General features: G+C 49.5%; 1 protein-coding gene across 9 annotated transcripts in view; it reads left to right on the top strand.

Annotated features, from left to right (window-relative positions):
• STRBP (spermatid perinuclear RNA binding protein) overlaps positions 1–13,799 on the top strand; it is a 151,506-nt gene extending 137,707 nt beyond the window's left edge. For 4 of the 9 annotated variants that reach the window (XM_019421200.2, XM_019421203.2, XM_053908273.1 and 1 more), the window contains one exon: positions 949–13,799. In XM_019421200.2, the coding sequence (XP_019276745.1) occupies positions 949–1,043 (95 nt within the window). In that variant the 3' untranslated portion in view covers positions 1,044–13,799. The remainder of the gene's footprint in view (positions 1–948) is intronic. The other 5 variants (XR_008424342.1, XR_008424339.1, XR_008424341.1 and 2 more) reach the window with 5 other exon arrangements.
• The last annotated feature ends 1,348 nt before the right edge of the window (positions 13,800–15,147 follow it).

Below are 15,147 nucleotides of genomic sequence, written 5' to 3'. Positions count from 1 at the left end.
GCAAATTTATGTACCAGATTTCTCTGGGACCACTAAATGAGAACGAGATGGGCAATTTAAAACAAACGTCAGTGTCACTTCTCAGATGTGTATTTATTACGAAATGGCTTGTTACTTCTGCTCCTTGACCTTTAGTCTTTATTAGTGGTGGGTGATACTTTAATAAAACCTCATCACTTGCTAGAAATAGCTGTGAACTTATCATTCTCATCCTGTGCATTAGTGGCTAGACATAAACAAGAGGGCCCATTGCAGCTGGGAGTTTTCATGTTTCATTGATTCATTTTGCTGACCTATGGATGAAACGGAGCCATCACTGAGAAGAAAAAGCATGGCTGGTAGTGTCCAGTTTTTATTAATTAAATATTTACAATAGTCCTTTTTGTTTCTGGAATACTATTAATTGGCAGCTGCAGCTGTATTGTTATTTGAAATTGATCGTCAAATTTGCATTCCAAGTTGGAATCTCTCTGGAGATTTCTCTTTAGAAAATTCTTTTGAAGTAGCTGACTCAGCTTTGGAATTTAACCCCTCTATAATGGTGAAAAGGGAGCTGTGCTGTTTTCCAACATGATGGCAGTCATTTCAAATGGTTTCTACCAAGTCTTTTTTTTTTTTTTTTTAATTTTGTTGTTTGTTGGAAGTTACTAACCATGTTGTAAACCTGCCCAGTTGCTGCAAACTTTTACATTTCTCTGCTTTACTTAAAATAATTGAGCTGTCAGTCCTCTGTTAGAAGTGGTAACCATGCAAGTTCAACTGTTTAAATTTTGTAATGAATTAAGTGTCCCCCTCCCCACCTTCTGCCCTCCCCCCCCCCCTCCATTTTGTAATGAAAATTCCACTTACAGCTGAAAGAGCAGAGAAATATAAATGAAGCTCTTGGCTTCACCAAATTCTGTGAAATTAACACCAAGTTTTGCTTCTCTGCTCTTTTCTCCACTGTAGGTGGTTTTTTCATTGACAGCCCCTATTGCCAGCCTCTGAGCGTCGCACCATTTATTATTCACTTGGGCCCTCAAGATTTCTTCTCTGACTTCTAGAACCATCAGGTTGTCTGGCTTGAAATGGCAATTTCTGTCTTGGTCTTAAGAGCCTTGTGACCCCCTGAGGCTTTCCAGCTTTCAGATACACCACTCTGACACCTTCTTTGGAAAGCAATGACTGAGCATTTTACAGAAGAGCAATACTTTTATTCAAAGCCACGGTGTCTGTTTTAAAACTTCTCCTTTGGAAACCTAGCAATATCTGTACTTAAGCCCTCCTAGCGTAGTCTCTTGTCCGGGAGTTTACAGACCAATGGAGAACTTAGAATCAGTGTGTGAGCTGTGCTATCTTCTGACAGTTTTTTAAACTTTTTTAGCACATAACTTGGGTAGTTGCATTCCCGACTGCGTCAGTTAGCGCTATTATAATTTCTCAGAGATAGGGGTTCTCCTTGAAGCCATATTCTTTGCATGGGGGCTGGCACCCAGCCAGGGATGTGGCCTGCAGCCCCGGCTTCTTCCGGCTGCAGGAGCACCCCCTCTCTTGTGCAAGGTAATTGGTCCAACAGATTCCCAACATACCTCATGCTGACTAGATGCAGCGCATGGTGCGTGCAGCAAGGAGTCCTGAGTCGTTTGTAGTCGCACAGAAATCGTTAACCTGGGAACAAACCACTGATAGATTTTTCTGCTATTAGCCTTTCCTTCTTTTTTTAAAATTTGGGTGAATGTTTGAAAATCATGAATCAGTCAGTCACCGTTATTAATTGAAGAGCTGGGAATACCTCGTTAATGTATTTTTAAAACTGGTGTTGGACCCTCTGTGTATTTCAGGTTAATACTTTTAAGCAGTTTTCAGCACGTTTATCTCACTTTATTCTCGTTCTCCTCGGACCTTCGTAGCCATATCACTTGTATAAAATAGGCTGAGATCTAGTGACTGTAAGCTGTGGTCTCAGTAAACAAAGGTAAGCTCTTTTATTTTCTGATTAAAGAGAAAAAGTCAATGAACACAACGTGCATATATGACAATCATACAGGATGTATTTGATCTCTTAGGTCTTATGTCATCATGATTACCTTTAAAATTTTTATGATCTAAATGTAAAATAGTTATTTTCAGCATTTGTTTTAATACCCTTGTAATTACTTTTTATTCAAGAGAGACATTTCACTTTTACGAGTTAAATGTGTATATGTGTGTAGAAACTTATGATATAACATATATGTGAATTACACACACCTGTTTAAGTAAAAGAGTTTGGTGGTGGGAAGAGTCACCTAAGAAGACTTTAACGTCAGGGCACTCTTTGGGCCAAAGTGCTAGAATTTCATAAGCAGCAAGATTGGTAACAGTGCTGGTAGGATCCATTTATATGTAGCTGTTACACAAGCAGAGGATCAAAGTGCCAATTTCTCAAGGAGAGAAATTTCTCTGAGAAATGCAAATCTCTGATCTGTGTTGTATGCCCAATACAACAGCAGTAAGAAGCCATAAAAAGAAAAAGCAATAGAAAATTAAAAAAAAAAAAACCAAAATATTAAGGTAACTATGGAAAAATAATATGTCATTGACTGTCATTAAGCTCACTATTTGCAGAACCAACTCTGGCAAGACTCAGAATGGTAAATACCCAGTCTGCAGAGACCAAATAGACTTCAGGCAATTCATCGAGCTTTTTCCAAGGTCGGGTAGCTAGACGATTAATTTCCCACCTTCCTCAACCATCATGGAGTTCATTTACAAGATGTGAGGGTTAGGCCAAATATCTTAATAAGGATTTGCTTCATTTAGTGTGTCCCATAAGTACATTTCATATGTGATAGATGTTCTGTGCTGAGGCCGTATTTCATATATATAGAGATTAAAATGAAATTTCGTGTTTTATGTGTCTCTCAGTAGCGGTTTTCTTTTTATTACTAACTTTGAAGGTTGCTGGAACAACGTTTCTCCCATACAGAATCTGTATGTACGTCAAACGTGGCTTTGGCACCCATAAAAGGTTGTATGAGGCCTAGCTGATGAGGACTACGTAGGTTCCCGTTCTCATCCAACAGCCTAGTGTCCGTTATGTGCCAGATCCTTCTCCGGGCACTAGCAAAACAGAGGCTCTGCCCAGTGAAAGCATTTTAAGTCTGAGAGTGTCCTTGTTGGTGAAATTGGGTTGATTATAAATATCCTACATTGGGAGGCAGATGATGCATTAGCAGTGTCAAAGGATAATGACCTTGATCAGCAGTTTATTTATACATTATTTAATAATATAAGCCCTCTGACACCACTGAAATGGCCATCATTTGGAAATTCACTCATTTTAAATATTTCCCTGGCAGTTTTGAGAGCCTGAAACCAACTCTGTTTTATGTTCCTGGACCTCTCTCCAAGTAAGTGAATGCATTGAAATGAAAAACAATTATTCCAGTCCTTTTTAAGCAGTTTTTATAGTATAGCAAAGACCAAAGTGGTTGCTGTAAACACTGACCACATTTTTTTGACAAGTGAGGGGAGTTTTACCCTTACAATCAATCGTTCATTATAACTTGCCTGTTTATTAGATTTCTTTAATAACTGCAGTGGAGGTAAATGTTCAATAGTGAGTTAGGGAAACAAACTAAGACTTGCAATGCGCCTTCACCCTTTCCCCCAGCAGTTGGATTTCTAGTAGTCGAGGGCCCTAAAAACTAGGGACATTAAGAGCAGTTAAAGCTGAAAACAACCTGCTCTGTGAATGGTCCTCCTGTACCTCCCACTCAGCACAGGCCAGTGCGTCCTCGGTGGTGGGGAGCAGGATGTAGCGTGTCTCTGAAGTCCTCAGAGCAAGAAAGGTTCTGATGCCACGCCATGCGGTGACCATAGGTCTCTCAGTGTCTGAAGGAGGCCTGGCAGGGAGATGGGCAGTAAATGAATAACAGCTGCAGAGTCCAGAAACTACCTGCTGCTGGGGTGAGTTTCAGTCTGATGTTTCTCTCTAGCAGTTACTTCCAGGGCACAAACTAGTACTTCTTATGTAAGAGTGAGTCTCTTCCCTTCCTCATCCCATCTTTCAGAAAGACTGTTTTAAGTCAAGAATTCAAGTTGAGTTAGTTGTAAGAATAGAGATCCTTTCCCACATTATCATTTTAGGTAGGAGCTAACAGCTTCCATTGATACTTGAAGCAGTGATCTTTGGAGATTTAAAAAAATAGCACCATAGTGCAAATTAGGTTATGTAAGCTTTACAGCACAGCTAGAAATAGGGACTAGAAACCATGTGGGAATCTGGGCCAAAGGATTTTTCTCCCTCCAGCAAATTCCCGTGGGGCTTGGGAATTGGAAGAGTTAATACACGCAAAGTGCTTTGAATAGTACCTGGTGCCCAGAAGTTCTCGGTCAGTGTTGGCGGTTCCTGCCATGGTTGGCTGAAGTGACAGAAGGTATGTGAGGGAAGCGAGACTGTGCTGGCAGGTAGCTGAGAAGCAGGTGCGTGACCTACTCAGGGGAGCTGCATTGGTTCCTTGGTGGTCGCAGGTTTCGGGTGCTTCCAGTCTTTGAGAGAGGACTCCTGGCATCGGGGGACTAAACAGGAAACACAGAGCAAATGCTTGGTGAGCGAGGCAGTGTGGGGAGGTCGCTGCACACCCATGCTGACTGAGAGTGCCCGTGTTTCTGCTGAGGTGGTGAAATCATTGGCCAGTCTGCTGCCAGGGATTCATAAATCCTTGCTTTGGGATTTAAGTGTGCTTAGAACTTCAAAAGGGCTGAGCTTAGAATATCAACCTGCTGATTCCCAGTTTCCTACCAGTACATTAATAAGAAAAAAGAGGTGCGTGATTTCAGCGAGGCCTGGAGCTCACCGGTGTTGGGCCGATAGTTCTTGTAAACCACAGACCGAGGAGCCTGGGTGGCACGCTTGGAAGGCCGCTGACCCTGCCGCTCCCCTTCATAGCATTCCCGCAGCTTCTCTCTTCCAGTTTGCTTCACCACTTTGGAAATAATCTGCACTCATCGCTACATGAGGCCTCCCCTGTTTGCTCTTCTCTCAGAAAACACATCTGCCTCTCCATCCCACTCTCTTCAGCAGAAGGAAAGATGGGTAGATGGTGAGACGGATGCTGTTGGTTGAATAGCATAGTCCTGTCCCTTTCTGCACAGGCTTCAGGCACCTCTGAGGAAAGATGGGCGGGTGCATCCCCATCCGCCGGCACGACGTACGCTAGGTGGGGATTACAGATTGAGTTCTGGGATGCTCCAAGTTTATAAAAACTGTGTCGGTAGGGACTGAGCATTACCTTTAAAGGCAAATAAGGTAGATTTGCGTTATAGTCAAGACGTGCCTTCTTCTTCTTCTTCTTCTTCTTCTTCTTCTTTTTTTAATGGTACCAGCGATGGGAAGTGAAAGAGGAGGGGGCATGACAGCAACAGCTTCAGGGGAGGCTCCAACGGCCTCTCTCTTGCTGTCCCCCCAAAGCAAGAGGCTTTTCTTAAATCCAAGAGGTTCCCCCATTCCTCAGCTGTGGCCGTTTGGTGGAGTCATTTCCTCATTGAGCCAAGGTTGAGGGAAGGCCTTTCTTTTCTTCATTTCTTTCTTTTTTTTTTTCCCCCTTGACCAATCAGTTTTAACGTCTTCACCCCTTGGTCCTTCTAAGCAGGGTCTTGGTGATTCGTGGCAGAATTTTGCCATTTGGCATTTCTGCCAAGTGCGGCTGCCCTTCCGCGCTCTGCCCAAGCAGTGGACGGGAGACTGACCAGCATGTCCTGGCTGGAGATGTGTGGTCCTCACCTCTTCTGCTGCTTCTGGCCCTAGGAGGGCACGGGATTAGCCCGGCAGGCCTGCGGACGTTCTCTCAGCGCTGCCTGCGGCCCAGTCTCTCAGCCTGCCTCGAGTCTCTGTACGGCTGGGACGAGTGGTCTCTGCACATGTCAGCTGAATGTCTCCGGTAATGGAGTTAACAGGAGCCTTCTGTTTAGGTCATTTTGGGCTGTGAGCAGCAGTAGATTGGAGAAGGAGCAGAAGAGAGAGAAGGAAGAAATGCTGAAATTACTCTCTTGCATGTGCCGGGCACTTGGACCTTGTTTTCAAACAATCTTCTTGGAGGTGGTATTCTCATTCTCAGATAAAAAAAAAAAAAATAGGCTCAGGGTTCAGGGCTGGAGTTAGGAACAAAACCCCAGTCCGTCCGATGCCAAAGCCTCTTTTACCACACCGTGTGCGCTATGGGTACCGTCTGGACAAAGGGGAGGAGCGCGCCGGGTGGCAGGAAGGAGGTGTGCAGGCCGTGGGCCAGGCCCAGCGGGGGCCTCACACCTCACACGGGGTCACAGGGTCCTGAGATCACAGGCGCCTCCTGTGCTGGAAGCCAGGCTCTCTGACTTGAGGCTGTTCTGGACCAGATATCCTGGCCTTTTAAAAATGGGGCTGTTTTTTGTGAGACCAATTGGGAAAGATTATATAACTGGAAAGATAGGCTGGAAGACTTAGGTGTGGTTGTATAAACAGAGGAAGCCCTTGTATTTCAAGCTTGTTTTTTTTTTTCTGTTTGAATATCAGTGACAACTTGAGGTATAGGTTTTCATTCAGCTAATGCTTCCTGCGTATATGTTCTGTCTGGCCTGAGATTGGTGATGGGGATGTCTTAGAAGATTTGAACCAAGACACTCAAGGCTGGCAAGGTTCTGACTCACAGGGTAAAAGGAAGAGGGGCCTGGAGGGCTGGCAACCCAGGTTTGGGGTAGAAGTGTCGGGAGCCGTCCTGTGCTGAACAGAGCTTGGGGAGTGCCGGATTGCAGTGGCCTGTTCCGATTGCCAGGACTTTCCCCAGACTAGGCTTCAGGGACGGTGGCCAGCCTGAAGGTCGCACGCGGCCCTCTAGGTTGCGCCGCGCTTGGTGAGCCCTGCTGGGATGGCTTTGAGGTCTCTGAATTGCTGCACTTGAGCCGTTCTTCCGAACTTGGCTGAGTCTCCCGCTGCTGCAGACCATGTCGCCAGCTCCTTTGCTAACAATTGCCACCTGGGTCTCTGCTTAGGGATAGGTGGGGATGGGGATGGAGGCAGAATCCTCTCCAGGGAAAGACAGTCCTCCCTCACCCCAAGTCATTGTCCTTGGCATTTGGCCATTTCTCTGCGCCACCTGCCGTGATGCTGGAGGGGAGCAGGAGGAAGGAATGGTTTTAAACCCAGGTTGCACGAGTTCCAGAGCAGTGACTTGTGTGAGGAGAGTGAGTACCTGGCCCAGCACTCGCTTAGCAGCTGTTCTTTCCCAGTGGCCGATCTGTTTCCCACCCTGCCCCTACAGTGTGGAGAATCGCCGGGCACGGACTGTTTTTCTTCCTGAGCAGGCAAGGCTGTCGAAGCCCAGAGAGCTCTCCAGATCACCCAGCTTGTTTGTGGCAAAACGCTGTGGCTCCTAATGAGTTTTTAACCACACAGAAGAAATGACATGTCTTCCACTGTTTTTGGAGTTAACAGAAGCCCTTTCTTGGGGACGAGAGTTGAATTAGACAACAACTGTGGGATCTAGAAATGATCTCCTTTTATAGATGAGGAAATGAAGGCTTAGCCAAAATGACTTGCCCCAAATTATACAGCAGTAAGCGGCTGAGCCCACCCATTCTGCCAGCACTGTGCTCGGTACTGGTGGTTTGTCTTACTGGTCTAGACTGCTTGCCTGCCCAGTTTCCCTTCCTCTCTCTGAGGCATTCTGCTTACCTCTCTTCCACACTTCTGGGACATATCCTGTGTGGTTTGAAACAAAACAAGCAAAAACCAATGCTCCACCTCTCGCCCTGCCCCCTGCCATGTGGAGGAAAAAAAAAAAAAAAAAAAAGAATCCAGACTTTGGGCTTATTCTTTCTCTGGTTCCTTTGGAGGAACTGTTAGCTTGCCCCTGGGCTTAGGGGACTGGTTAACCTTGGGCCTGACAGCCTATTCTGTTACTGTTGTTGTGCCTGTTTCCATACCGTTTTTTGGTACCAGAACTGAACTCTGTAATCAAGTGTAGACCAGTGATTGCCGCTGGAGAGACCCCCAGGGGTTGGTAGGCAGGGAGGGATAAGCTGTTGGAAGTGTGATTTTCGTATTCTTCTGCGTCCATGTTTTGGTTGTTGGCTGTCGTCTGTCCCTGCCTAGGCCTTCATTATCTGCTCCACCCAAAGGAGTCATCCTCACAGTAACACGTTGCCCACGGTGCTCGGATGCTGTGGGATCTCACTGGACCCTTCCATCGTGGAGATGTTCTCAGAAGTCGCTCCGCTTTCTAACATCTCTCATGTCCTTGGAGGCTATGTTAAGGGAAATGTCGTGGACATCATCTAGGAGGTGAGAAACCTCTGGAAGGTGGCACCTGGGGAACTTGGGAAAGCCGAGGGCCCCTCCAAATGAGATTCACTGAGGCTGCTGGGGAGACCTGGGCAGATCACGGACCTTTCCATCAGCTATTTTAAAGGGTTATTTTGACTTGTACGTGACTCTAGAAGGAAGGTTAAAGACGGTTGTAGGAAAGCAGTTGGGCAGTTTGGGCAGTGTGTGCCTCCCGAGATGGTGGGGCTGTCCTGGGAGATTAGGTGTGATGAGAAGCGAGGCCGGTGGTGACCAGGAATGTTTAAGCAAGCCAGCTATTTGCACAGTGCAGAGGGATTTCTTCCACGGGATGTCAGGTTCGGATGGCACGCCGATGTGATCGGTGACACTGCCAAGGCCACTGCTCCCCTCTTTGGCACGTGGATTCGTTGAGAAACATTCACTGTCAACTACCGCTTGCTTCCCAGGCTCTCCCAGCTGGAGAAAATGTCAAGATCTTCTGTTTAGACAGCGGAGTAGAAGGTGAAACCACTGACCGAGGTGGAGTGCACAGGAAGGGGGAGCTCAGGGGCCTGACCAGGTCAGAGCCGTCTCCTGTGGTTGGGGAAGACTCTGGCAGGCCTCCTGCTCCGTGAGGAGGCCTAGGACCTGAGCAGCTTTGACGGGAGTGGCAGAGGCTTCCCGCGGAGACTGGCATCTGCACTGGATGGAGGTCTGCCAGGGGGGTCATGAAGGAGAGCTTTCCAGAAGGGGGCACAGCGTGCACAGAAAGGGCATAGCCTTCTGGAGCAGCACGAAGGTACTTGCTGATGGCAGCTGGTACCTGGGGCCAAGATGGGGAAGGTGTGGGGAGGGAAGAAGGTGCTGGCAGGGCAGGAGTGGGCGATGGGAGAGGGGCGGCAGTGTGGGAAGGGCCATCTTTTTTGGGCTGGGAAATGGGGGTTTGGTGGGCCCAATTTCTCATCAGTGGGTGGCTGTGAGCCCTCTTCTTGTGCTGTCTGGGTTAGTGGCTCTTTGGCGGTGGATAGAGAGGTGTGCAGTCTGGCCAGTCAGCATCTTACCCTTGCCCCGAGTTTCTGCACGTGTCTGCTCTCCTGGTCTCACCAAAGGGAGTGACAGGTACTGAGTGTTCACTCCTATAGAGGCCCTCTGCTTTTTAAAAAAGTAATGTTTTGGTTTCTTTACCCGGGCAAGGTCCGGAGCTCCTTGGATTCAGCACCTACAGAACATGGTTTTTACTTAGTGGGAAGTTGCAGATTTGCCACACAGAGCACTTTAAAGAGAGGGGGGAAAAAACCATGTAAGATTTTGGCGTCTAGCTCAGTCCTCCCACCTCTGGCTCATCCTGGACAGGTGGCATAGAGCACTGAAAGGAGTCAGGGTGGGTTTCTGCACCTCTCTTATTTATATAGCTCTCTTGGGGACTAAGGCTAAAGAGGCAGCTGTGGTTTTGAACCTTCAGGTCAGAACTATGCAAGGTTACAGGTGCACTGAGACAGTGATCCTGTCTGCCTTTGGGGTGGCCAAGACCTGAGGGTCAAGTGTCTGCAACTTGTCTTCTTACTCTGTTGGGCCACAGAAGTATCACTTGTGTGTGTCACAATGTGGAAATATATGGGAGCACTCCCTTAGACCTGGTGTCAGCAAACTTTCTGGAAAGGGCCAAACGGCAAATCTTCCAGACATGGCTATTCAGCTTGGTTGTGGTCACGCAAGAGCAGCCAGAGATGGTGCATAAGCCCAGGTGTGGCTGTGGTCCGATAAAATTGACTTTAAAAGAAACAAAAGAGTGGGCCTTATTTTGCCTACCCCTGCCTTAGGCTGTAGACACTGACCCTTTGGCTTAATTATGACTGGAAACTTCCTTCCATCTGCCGCCTGGCCCATCTACCTGAAACAGAAGGCTTCCTGAGCATCTGTTCTGTATGAGCACTGGGGAGGAAGGGGCAGTCCTGGCCCGTAAGGACCACAGGTTTTGGGGGGGTGGGGCACTGACAGGTGAGAGCAACATGTAGAACAGAACAGGGCTCAAGGAAGTCCAAGGTGACGGGGCCCCAGTGACAGAAGGGCTAAGGGCAAATCAGGAGAGCCCTAGGAAGCTGCTCGGGAGAGGACACCAAGAACCGTGTAGTCACACAGGCATGTTGGGCCCAGCCTGGGCAGGGCCCTGAATGCCAGGCTAAGGAGCGTGGGCCTCATTCTCTGGGCCCTGGGGAGCCAGTGAGAGATTGTGTTTAGAACAGTAAAGTGATCACAGGTGCATTTTAGAAACGGCACTCTGGTCATAGAAGACCAGAGTTGTGGTTGCAGATGGTATCTCGGTTTTGTCCGGACATTTTAGGCAAGAGTTGGGTGGGTGTTGCTATGAGTAGAAAGGAGAGGTCCGGAGAATTGGTTGTTCTCTACCGTTCTGACTTGGCGGAATTTGATAAGTCCTCTGTCTCCAGGCCTTTCTGTCTTGCTACCCTTTTAAATAAGGGCAAGACAAAACCAGGATTAGATTCTGGCTTGGGGCCTTGATGTGTGAGAGTAAAAGTGAGTTCCCCTTGCTCCAGAATGGAGTTCATGGCAGGAGAGCTTCACGGAGCAGACTCCCTTCCCGTTGGCATGCAGCCAACACACGAAACAGGCCTTGCGAGAAGTGCAGAGGATGGTCAGGACTCTGGAGAAGCCTACAGGCCACTGAGGCAAGATGCCCGTACGTGACAGGCCGAAGCCAACACTGCTCGGGTGTATCACAGACTGCCTGAGGCCAGGCCTTCTGGCGGGTGCATGGGGAGACGGAGGTGAGTCACTCATGGTGCCTGCCCCAAGGTGCTCAATGTAGTTGGGGCGACAAAAAACAACTATAAATGTATATAGTCCTTTCTATTTCCCCGATATCCACAACCCCCGCCCCCCCACACCCCCCGAGATTTCTAGGCAGGTGGAAGGATGCTTTTTACTGAGCCAAAGTGAGGTGTGAGGGTCGGGAGCTGCCATGGGAGGGCCCCTGGGGACTGGAGAAAGGCCACCTGATCTGAGTGTGTGTGCACCTGCTGTCTCAGCGAATCCCCCACAGGCCCCTGGGAGGGGTGAGGCTGCCTGGCGCCTGCGGCTAGGAGGTGTGGCGTCCGCACTGGCCTTACTGAGAGGTGGTTTTTTCGTGGTCCGCTGGCACCCTGGTCAGGAGTGAGGGGTCTGGTGGCTGCCCTGGCTCCCTGGGGAGCTGTGTGACATCCTTGCTGGGAACCAGGTGAGGGTTATGGAAGGAAGTTTTGGTGAGGCTGTGCCTCCAGGGCATGTTGGATGCCCGCCTTGCTTGTCAGGCTCTCTCTGGTGGAGGGTGGGCCTCTCGGACTTTGCTGCCTGGTCTTGTCTTTTTGGGGGTGTGGAGGGGGGGGGCTCTTGTGCTCTTAACGGTAGGTGTGGGACTTGGCCGAGGGAGGAGCACTCCTTGTGTTTTCCATAGGCGTTTCTCCGCTCCTCGAAGGGGAAGGACAAAGGTGGGCCTGGCTGTATGCGAGGTGTGGCCGTTAGAGGCAGCTTGGTCCTGGCCCCGGCCCTTGCCCTCTCCTCGTCCCTGAGCGTAGGCTTGATGCCGTTTTCTTAGCGAAATAAATGGTCAGAAGGTTGCTTTTTTTCTTTGACTCTAACCTAAATATTTCTGTTGTTCTGGAAAGTCACATTTTTTTTTTGTTCATGGAAACTAAGGGTAGGGACAGGAGTGTTAGTGCAGAAGACTCTTTAAGGAGTCCCTTCTCCACTGGTAATTTATTAGGTTACATTTAAGTGTCCAGCCTCTTTCTCCCCTTTTCCGGGCTGAGCACCGCTCCCCACCTCGGGCTTAGGAGTTGGTCTGCTGTGTCAGGGGCAAGACGCATTGCTCCAGATGGGCTTGTTTCCTGGATATGTGTCACTGTGACGCATCCGTGAGTAACCTCATCTGTGGCACTGACCCCTGAGGTAGTGACGATGCCCACAGGAGCTTTGGAATTCCGTGCCGGGCCAGCCCCGATTCCCCACTTACTTCTCTCAACCTTTTGTGTCAGAAGTGCTGCCATTAGACGCATCCCTTTCCCTGACCAGGACGGCATCTCACGCTCAGACCAGCCCTGGGCCATCAGGTAGGGTTCGCACTGCACCCCTACTTCATAGAGGGAACACTGAGAGCTACCCGTTCCCTCGCTCACTTAATGCAGTGGTTTCTCAGCACTCGGCCGGGCTATGGCTGCGTGGGAGGTGGCTTAGCTGCCATTTTTTGCTACCTTTCTTGGAGAGGAAGGCTTGTTTCTAGTAACTCAGCTGGGGAGCCAAACCGTAGGCAACCTCAAGACCCCGACTAGGGCCTTAGTTTTGACACCTCCTAGGAATCCCAGGCAGCTGTCGCCCGTGCAGTCTCCCAACTCCAGATGTACTTCCTTTCCTGGGGCTTGAGGAAACAAAATGAATGCTTGCTTGACGGGGGAGTGCTCTGCCTTTGTTCCTCTTGACTTCTAGTGAGGCACAAGCCCCTTCATTTGGTAAATCTTACGTACATTAGCCCTCAGCAGCGCTTACCCCAAAGTGTTTTGTACTCAGGCCTTTCACCAGGGACCCATCCGCTGGCCTCTTGTGCTGAACATCTTGTCCAAGTGGCTTGTGGCTTTAGGAGAGGACAGTCTCCTGAGAGAACCCTAATTATTAGGGTGAGGACACTTCTGGGGGCAGTGAAGCTGATGGGCCTGGCTCGGCCTGTTAGCTCCACAGCCCGCCCACCCTGGTCTCAGTGCCATGTGGCATTACCAGAGAGTGGCCTGTAGGACTTGTCACCCACTCCATGCAGAACTCCTGGTCTGGGGACGAGGCAGCTAGCTCAGAACTAAGGCCCAGATCTATTCGAGAGGGGGCTTCTCTCATAAAGGAGCAAGGTGGCCCTGCTCGGCCTCAGCCCCTGGGGTGGGGAGTCCAGGAGGCATGGAGAAGGCCGAGTGTAGTTGTGGGTAGAAAACCTTTCCCTACTGCACGGTTACACACATGACATTGGACTCCTGGCTATGGCTTACTCTCACTCTGGTCTGGTGATGGCCAAGGTAGTTTTTTAGGTATCAACTGAAAATATCTATCTGTATATCTATTTGCTGTGTTTTGTTTTGTTTTGTTTTTTTCTGAATACGCAAGTGTAAATAGTATCATTTGCAGTGCAAAGTCCTTGGCAATAACTTTACGTTGTGTATTATGTTGAAAAAATTGGCAAATGCGACCACCATGGATTGTCCTTCCCGTCTGGGGCAATGATTACATGTAGGACTCTGAACTTTAAACCTTCGGCGTGGTTGAAGCAGCAGCCTGCATGTGTGGACTGTCACCAGTGCCTCGTCCAGGATGCCTGGCCTTCATCCAAAGGGACTCTCTGCCGCCCCAGCGCCCACACTGTGGCTCCTTCGCACTGACTATGTCGGACTCTGCCGTAGACTGGTCCTCTTGTCTGGCTGCTGCAGTCTGTCTGTAATGCCCTGACATGTTGCATTCTCCCCTTTTGGATGAATAAAAATAAAAGCTTCTGTCTTCAACAGCAGTGGACCCACTTTGGTTAAATGAAAGCTGTGACTCTGATGAAGTGGCCGAGTGCAGGACCACTTTCCTGGCCCTCATGACTCTCCAGGTCAGAACACGTGGCAGGATCTTCCCTTCATGGAGAGGGATGAGGAACCAAGGCCTCGGTCCTGTTCCTTACAACTCTCTGCTTCTCTGCTAATGGTGCAAAATGTTTACCGAACTGAAACTTTAACTTGGGACCCTGGCGTAGTAAGTGGTGACTTACGGGTGCTGAGTGAGGGCTCAGTTCTAAACCTTAGAATTTACCAGGTACTTTTCACACATCTTAGTCTTACTATATTCGTGCCTATTCCCCAGGGCTGGCATTACCCACACATGACAGATCAGAACACTGAGGCTCACAGATAAAAGTAGAACTTCTAAATGGCAGCAACAGTTTGTATCCAGAGCTGACACTCCACCCCTCCACAACCCCCCCCCCGCCCCCTTGTGAGGGTCCCACAGTGGAGCTGCCCCAGAACATCCTGAGGAAGCAGAGCCAGGCCCAGGCCTGCTGATGCCTCTTCCAGGTAAGTGCAACCACTGTGGGTAGACGAAGGCACTGGGTGTTCCTGCTTCACTTTGTAAGTCAGGGCCCACCTCCTCTCTGCGCGCCCTTGCACCGGATTCATGAGCGTGCTTAGAACTGGCCACAGAAGAGCTGGCTGGCCTGGGCCCGCTCGCTGCTGCTCCCCTGCCCCACAGTCACAGCGAACAGCCTGTGGAGTTGAAATGGGGGAGTGAAGGGCGGGAGCCTTGCTGGTCTTGCTCGCGGGCCCCAGAAGAGGAGGAGGTGGCTCTTGAGAGAGAAGGTTGAAATGGCAGATCTTGTGATGGCGGGCAGGAAATCTTCCACCGCTGCTTACAAATCTGAGGATAAGATCACTGAACTCCCAGGGGCGTTCAGACAGCTGGAGGGACCAGCAGCACACAGGCGAAGGATCAGGAGCTTTATGGCGCCCCAGCAACCCCTAGGATACAGGCGAGAAGAACTCGGAAAGGTCATGTGACTTTCCAAAATGAGTGGTGCACCCGAGGTCACAGTCTGGCCTAGAATCCAGCGTGCAAGTGTGTCGTTGGCAGTGAAGTGCCCTGCCGGTCACGGGGAGCTAGAGGTGCGGGTTAACGGCCGTGGCGCCTGGGCCAGGAACCCATGGGTCCAACTTCCTCTCCAATAAAATGGGGAAGGGGCGGAGACTCAGTGCTTAGGCCTCTCGCTCTGGGAGCCACTGCCCCAGCCATTGGGTGTGGTCCTAATCCTTGCACCTGTTTCATCCTTCTGACCTCATCACCCCCCAGATGTGTCCTAGGAGAGGGGGTGTCCCAGG

This window comes from Panthera pardus, unplaced genomic scaffold (assembly GCF_024362965.1).
Source record: "Panthera pardus isolate Hobbes unplaced genomic scaffold, ASM2436296v1 HiC_scaffold_20, whole genome shotgun sequence".
NCBI lineage: Eukaryota > Metazoa > Chordata > Mammalia > Carnivora > Felidae > Panthera > Panthera pardus.
The sequence above is the reverse complement of the archived record's forward strand: the minus strand, read 5'-3'. Positions and strand labels throughout refer to the sequence as shown.